Below are 6,935 nucleotides of genomic sequence, written 5' to 3'. Positions count from 1 at the left end.
TTATTTGGTGAGTGCTTTTTGTTTTAATGTGACATACTTCTTTATTATTATTATTATTATTATTATTATTATTTTGCACAATCAAAAATTCATAGATAAAAGTGAAAAAATCATGAAGTACAATCATGACTTTAAAAATAACAAGGCCAAATTATTATCATAACATAATAAAAGTATGGAAGTTTATCATTCTCCTTTAGTAGAGGGAACAAAATTCATTTCAATAGTTTATTTAACATTTAATAGAATAAAAATGAATTTTACTAAAATAAATTTCAGTACAAGTTTAATATTTTTATTTATCATAAAATACTTATAGAATAACTCGTAGATAAATTTAAAAAAAAAAAGAAAAAAAGCATGATTTCTAATTTTATTTTTAAATAAACTTTATTTTTAATTTTAAAATAAATTTTAATTTTATCTTTTAATAATATTAATTTTTTAATTTGGATCCTCTAAATTTTAAATTTTTACTTTAGAGGATGAAGTATGATCTCTCACCCTTGAATGGTTTTTCTCTCATATTTTCTCTTAGATTCCCACTAATAAAATAAATGGTGAGAGATCACATTTTACCCTCTAAAGTGAAATTTAAAATTTAGAGAATTCAAATTCTTAATTTTCTACCGTATATAATTATTCAATTATTTTTTAATCACATCTAAATAAATTAATCTTAGTAAAAAAATTTTATGTTATTCAATTATCTTTTTTAGAAAATAATTAACTATTAAAATAATTAAACTTTTCACAACAAAAATAATAAAAAATTATGAACGAAAAAAAATTAGCCATCATGATATTTTTTGTATTTTTATTCATATTTTAATTATAAAGATAAATATAATTTGATTATATTATTTATGAAATATGACTATAGATATAGATAAAATTTAGTTAAATTACTTATATATAGTTTCATTGTATTGTTTATAAAGTTAGATTATAACTATGACTATAGAATTGTTTTAGTATTTTTGTATGTGTGGCTAATTGATGGTGTTGAAACATTAAACTTAATTATAAATAAGGTTTATATTTTAAAAAATAAAAAATTCAATTAAAAAGATACCAAAAAAATGATGTTAAAATATTCTAACTATTTAAAATAAGAATATTCGAAATTCAATTAAAAATTATTTTAAACTTAAACTCAACAAAAGTTTGTATTCAATGTGTTTTGTATTAAATATATTTAATAACTTATTATGTCGTATTTGTTGAAATTAGCTTTTATAATGTTAATTTTCTAATAACATTTTATTAGAAAAAACTATTTTTTAAAATTTTTTTAAAAACTAATTAATATTATATATATTTGTTACACTAAATCTAGTTATAAAAATTTTATTTATTTCTAATGCTTATATTAAAAATGGGACAAATTTAGATTAGTGAATTTTAATCTATAATATTGTAAAAATTTTAAGAAGTTTGAGCTTGTTATCAATATAACTCGTATGATAAATTTTACTTTAAAAAATTATATATATATATATATATATATATATTGTTTGATTGATTAGTGTGACATATTTTTTTATATAAATAATATAAAAAAATTAATAGTTAATTTATTACCTTTTTAGTTTTAGTCCAATCTAAATATCTTTTTTATTGGTTTTGGAAAGAAAATCTTTTAAAGAATTTAATAATATATGACGAAGAACACCAAATAAATTATACAGAAACCAATTAAAATGTAACACAAAAACGTCTTTAATAAAAGATGAAATTAACATCTTTATTTAAGTGTTTCCTAAATTCAATTCTTTAAAAAGAGAGAGAAAGAAAATTGGCCCATACGCAGGACTGATTCCATGCAAATTAAAAAACAGAAAGAGTGCAAACTGAAAGGGCTTTCACTTGCCCATGCAAATGGCCTTATAAATGGAAGAATGGTCAATAGTTTGTTATCGTTGTTGTTGTACTTACTATGTGGCTTAATCTGCTAGTGTTATAGGCTTATAGTAATTGGTTTATGCATTTAAGGTAATACTGTTGATTGTGAAATTATTGTTCTTTGTCTTTATTTGCCAATTTCGCCGAAAATTACTGCTGGTCAGTTTCACTTTACCAGCAGCATGTTGATAGGTAGAGTTTGACATAACATTTTTCAGGTTACTATTTCTAAGGAAATCCTGGCTGCAATTTATTAGGTTCTTAAGTTGGCAAAATTACCAAAAGTATATTGAATTAACTTTTTTACTGTAACTTCAAATTCAACCCACCATAATTGTCAACTTCATTTCCAAACACATTACTCATCACTCTCATGCCTTTCAACAAAATCATCACCGATTTTGACAGCACCATACCAAAGACATAGGAGAAAATAGATTTTGTAAAACGAATTGAAGACGAAGACGTTAAGATTTTTTTTTTCTTAATTTTGGATGCTTAACCTAAAATAAAACAATGTATGTTACTGCAAAATATTAACACTATAATGTGATCATCAAGTTTTACAGAAGAATGTGCAGCAACTTGACAACCATAAAACCAAGATGCTTAATTTAACCAGTGATCCACTGATTAAACCATTGACCCAATATTTTGTTCGCTTCAATTGCCTCTCCAGGTATGATAAGTATGCTAAAAGTGAAACCATTTATCCCATTTCTTATTATTTAGGCCATGAGAGCCAATCATTTGAGCAATTGATGGAGAATAAGTACTTTAGCTTAGCTTTGTGAAAAATTGATAAAGTTGATACTTATAATGCATTGTAGTCTAAACTGTGGTTCATAAACCAATTTAAGACCAAGAACATAACTTCTTTTTTTTTTTGTTTATGCTTTTCATTTGATTCCACAAAGCACACAAACCTAACATATTTATGCACCAAGGAAAACAAAATAACTGCCCTTCCCTATGGTAAAGCAACACAGAACCAAAGACAAAATATTACACTTGCAAACGTCCTAAGCAACAGAAAAAAAGAAAAAAGGGAGCAGCCAGGGGATAATAACGGCTCCAAAACATTCAACCAAGATTATTCTTTCAAACTACTGCTTCTTGCCCACAGATTCGAACTCGATTCACTTGTACTCTAGAATCATGTTGTTCTCCGGTGCCAAACCAACACAAGCTCTCATTATGTTTTCCAACATTGCTCGCTGCTTTGACAATGCATTCACCACTGGCGTGCCCGGTGGAACCTGCGAGAAACCATCATATCATAAGAGTCACTCACCGAAACTAGGTTTAGTGCACGTTTCTTGAAACTGAACTTTGCATAATATGTACACAAACACAACATTGAATCAGATAGACTCTAGAGATATGGACTAACCAAAGGGGCCTTGGTCAAATAACTCAGGATGGTTGCGACCGGGTGGAATGAGTGGAACTTGCCCTGCAGAAACCATATCACCATATCGCCAACGGTTTACATCAGAAGGCTGATAACAATAACAACAATAATACAAAGATTTGTACAAACAAGAAGCAAAATGATTACCTCGGCTTCGGATTTGAACTGAATTCGAGTGCTAAGCTCAGCTAGAAGGACCAAGTCCAAGATAATAGGAGCAGCCAAGAGGGAATCCTCGCAGGTGTTGTGCAACACGATTGTGTTCTTTCCGCCCATGAATATCTCCGATGTGTACTCATCCATGGCCCTCTTGCTGTCCCCAACATAAGGAACATACTGCAAAACACAAAGACAGGGAGAAAATAAGCAAAACCAAGACTTGATAAGAATAAGAAACAGAGAAATTTAGGGTGGAACAAAAACATTACCTTAATCACGACAACGTGGTCCGGATGCTCGCCAGGCTCATAGAGGATGGCATTGCTGTTGACCATATCGTCAACGACGTTGCTCTTGGAGATTTCCTTTGATCGAAAGGTTTGTGGGGCTGAGAGATTCATACCATCATTGTTTCCAAGATGGTTGTAACTCACTATTGATGTTGGCTGTCAAATATTAAAAATGGACCCTTCAGAAATCAATTTACTTATTTTCATTTTTTCCGAATCAAATTAACATAATGCACAGGTTAAAGCATAAAATCAAAGAGCATAGGATGGTTTTCAACATCAAATTAACAGACATGATATGAAACATTATTCTAAAAAAATGTACCTTGATACCAGCACCAACAAGGAAATCAACCAATACAGATTTCATTTTGGTTTGGCCACTCTTGAAATCATCTCCACCAATCAAACTGTTCCTACTGATGGCAAGATCAATTAGCCCTAGATTAACAACAACACAAGCATAAGTTAGAACCCGAAAGTTGCATGTAATGATCAACAGCAATAGAAGAGGAAAAAACATAAAGGGCAGAAAACAATAAACCTGGGACAAAAGTGTTCTGAGGGCTTCCATTGATGAAAGGAACATTCTCCATAACACAAGCAATTGCAAACAAGGTGGAAGGAGAGATCTCTGACTCATTTTTGTCCACAGAAGCCATGAGGTTCTCCATGGTGTCGTTAAGACCAACAACAACATTGCTATACCTCTCGGTGTTGGCGGTCCACAGGACAACCACCCTATCGACTTTGTTCTGTTCCTTAAATTCCCTGAGTTCATGTCAAATGTAAGTTTACATCCAGATAGGGTCATACTACCAATGTCTCGAAATAATTCTTGAATTTAATAGAATGGTACATTGAAAAATTGAATAATAATAATGCAATAAAATAGATAGATATTAGTGTGGCTCACTTAATGTCCTTGATGATCTGCTGAATCTGTTCCTTCTTAGTGCCCTTGATGACGTTGTCAGCGCGCGCTTCTTGGTTAGCAGCAATGAAATCTTGGTCATAGATTCCAGGGAGTGGAACCATGGATTCCATGTAAGGCCTCAACTGCTTCTGCAAATCGATGTCGAATACCTTGGCCCTTGCCATGGCATCTGCCAGGTTCATCTTGCTGATATCCCATCCACCAAACACAATGTTGTCGGGGTTAACCTGCACGCATATTTTGATACCAAAATGATCAAGAACTCCAAAATTAATGACAAGAGGGCTATTAATTTATGCACGACAGCATATACAACATTTTTTTACTTAATTGAATTACACAAACAAGTTTAAGTTACAATTATGCATTGAATTCCATAATCACGAAACAAAAATAAAAATAAAAAAGAAAAATCCACTAGGGCAGCCCAATGCACAAGTTTCACTTGAAACAAGCATCAATGACTGGTTTTATGCCTTAACCATTGCTCTAGGTCTATCAGATATAGAGTTTCTCAAAATGACCAATTCTATAACATATTAACCAAAAATCACTACCATTACCATGTGAATTTAATTTTCATGCATGTAAGCATGGTAACCGCAGCAAAAATAACTAATTTTCAAAACCGCTATTTAAAAAGTCGTCTAAATGCACGAATTTAATTGGATGAATGTGTAAGTTTTTTAAGACTGTCAGTGCATGCATCAAAATTAAACTCTTAACCTATATATGTAAGGAAATTAACCTTCATTACTATAGAGTGAAAATTAGCAACATTAGCATTTTTTCTTCACAAGAATAAGCTGAATGGTAGCAACATTCACTCTTGCTAGCGCTCCCCACAATGACTAAAATATTTGTAAAACTAAAAATATTTTTATAATTCAAATTTCAAAACACGCTGAATTAAGTAAAACAGAAAGGAACTACCAAAGAAAAATGGACACACTAATTAAATTTCCTGAAAGCACAGGTGACTACAAGAAGGAAAATAAATAAATAAAATAAAATAAAATAAAAATACCATAGGGAGGAGGCTCTTGAATGGGGCATAAATTTCCTCTCCTTGGTAAGACCCCACTCTGATAGCAGAGGCTTGAGTCAGAGACCCAAAGTAATTCGCTTGTTGGATCTTGTCCTTCGTTGCCCATGAAATTCCCCTGAACACAATACACACAATTTCCACACCATTATTTCTCAATAATCATAAAAAAAAAAAATAAAACAAAAAACTGCTGGGAAATGAACTAACTCTCGGTTTGCAATAACGCCACCAGTGAGTGTGCTGCCATTGTTTCCACCCCACCCAACAAGCATTACACTGAGCATTAAAAACCAAAATGAAATCAGAAATGAAACAAAAATGTGAAAAAAAAATGTTTTGGAATTTGGATCTTGATTATGTGTACCCCAATTTAGGGACATGGGTGTTGGTCTTGAATTCGTATTTGACGGTTTTGGGTTTAACAATCCATTGATAAGAACCATTCCTGTTCTCATGAACAAGCTCCGTGGTTTCGTAGTTGTACACGGACTCAATCTCATCCTCACTGTACTTCACATTAGGACTCTCAACCTTAAACTTCTCGATAAACATTTTCACAAACAACACAAACAACAACTACTTTTTTTTTCTTTTTCTTTTTTGGGTGTGTGCTTTCAGGGAAAACTAAAAGAGGAGATCAGAGAGAGAGAGAGTTTTTTTTTTCTTTCTTTTTCTTTTCTTTAGTTTCTTTTTTTTTTTCTTTTTTTGGAGGCTGTGCTGTGCTTCCTCTCTTCTCCCCAAGATTCGTGAAAACGGTTTCGAAGTTTTTTATTTTTTTTTTTTCAGTGTAGGTGCTGCTGCATGTGTTGTGGTGGAAAGAGGGGAGGAAGCTCTATATTATATATAGAGAGGAAGGTGGGGTTTCTAGGCTCTCCACATGGCACGATTTGAGTGGCTTGCAGGGGACCCCGCCTAAATACATTATTGACTCGGTTACTCACTCGTGACTATAGTTTTAAAGGACACTCTATTATACATATTAAAATTGTACAGAAAATATAAATTTTTTGTATAATTATTTTTTATTATTTTATTATTATTTAAAATATGAGTCTTAATTTTTTTATTTCATAAAAAAATGTATAAATTTAATTTTTTTACTATATAATTCACCTAGTTTTAATAGTGTACCACTAAAATTATATCCAAAATGGAACCGCTGCGTTTATTTTTTAGAATAGG

General features: G+C 31.1%; 1 protein-coding gene across 1 annotated transcript; it reads right to left on the bottom strand.

Moving 5' to 3' along the window:
- Positions 1–2,759: 2,759 nt before the first annotated feature.
- On the bottom strand, positions 2,760–6,585 carry LOC112715212 (inositol-3-phosphate synthase 1). The gene is made up of 10 exons (XM_025766975.3): positions 6,118–6,585; positions 5,961–6,029; positions 5,733–5,868; positions 4,685–4,932; positions 4,313–4,539; positions 4,094–4,209; positions 3,748–3,924; positions 3,467–3,655; positions 3,299–3,361; positions 2,760–3,164 (listed from the first exon to the last, which is right to left on the bottom strand). The coding sequence occupies exons 1-10, from the start codon at positions 6,303–6,305 to the stop codon at positions 3,045–3,047; spliced, it is 1,533 nt and encodes a 510-aa protein (XP_025622760.1). The 5' UTR covers positions 6,306–6,585; the 3' UTR covers positions 2,760–3,044.
- Positions 6,586–6,935: the final 350 nt, after the last annotated feature.

The sequence above is a fragment of the Arachis hypogaea genome, chromosome 10 (assembly GCF_003086295.3).
Source record: "Arachis hypogaea cultivar Tifrunner chromosome 10, arahy.Tifrunner.gnm2.J5K5, whole genome shotgun sequence".
In the NCBI taxonomy this organism is placed as follows: Eukaryota; Viridiplantae; Streptophyta; class Magnoliopsida; order Fabales; family Fabaceae; genus Arachis; species Arachis hypogaea.
The sequence above is the reverse complement of the archived record's forward strand: the minus strand, read 5'-3'. Positions and strand labels throughout refer to the sequence as shown.

Excerpts from the sequence above, each read along its gene's own strand:
- LOC112715212 (XM_025766975.3), bottom strand. The coding sequence starts at position 6,305 with ATGTTTATCGAGAAGTTTAAGGTTGAGAGTCCTAATGTGAAGTACAGT. Across the intron at positions 4,933-5,732 it reads TCAAGAGCCTCCTCCCTATG|GTTAACCCCGACAACATTGT; the intron begins GTATTTTTATTT and ends ATATGCGTGCAG. Across the intron at positions 3,656-3,747 it reads ACCACGTTGTCGTGATTAAG|TATGTTCCTTATGTTGGGGA; the intron begins GTAATGTTTTTG and ends TGTGTTTTGCAG.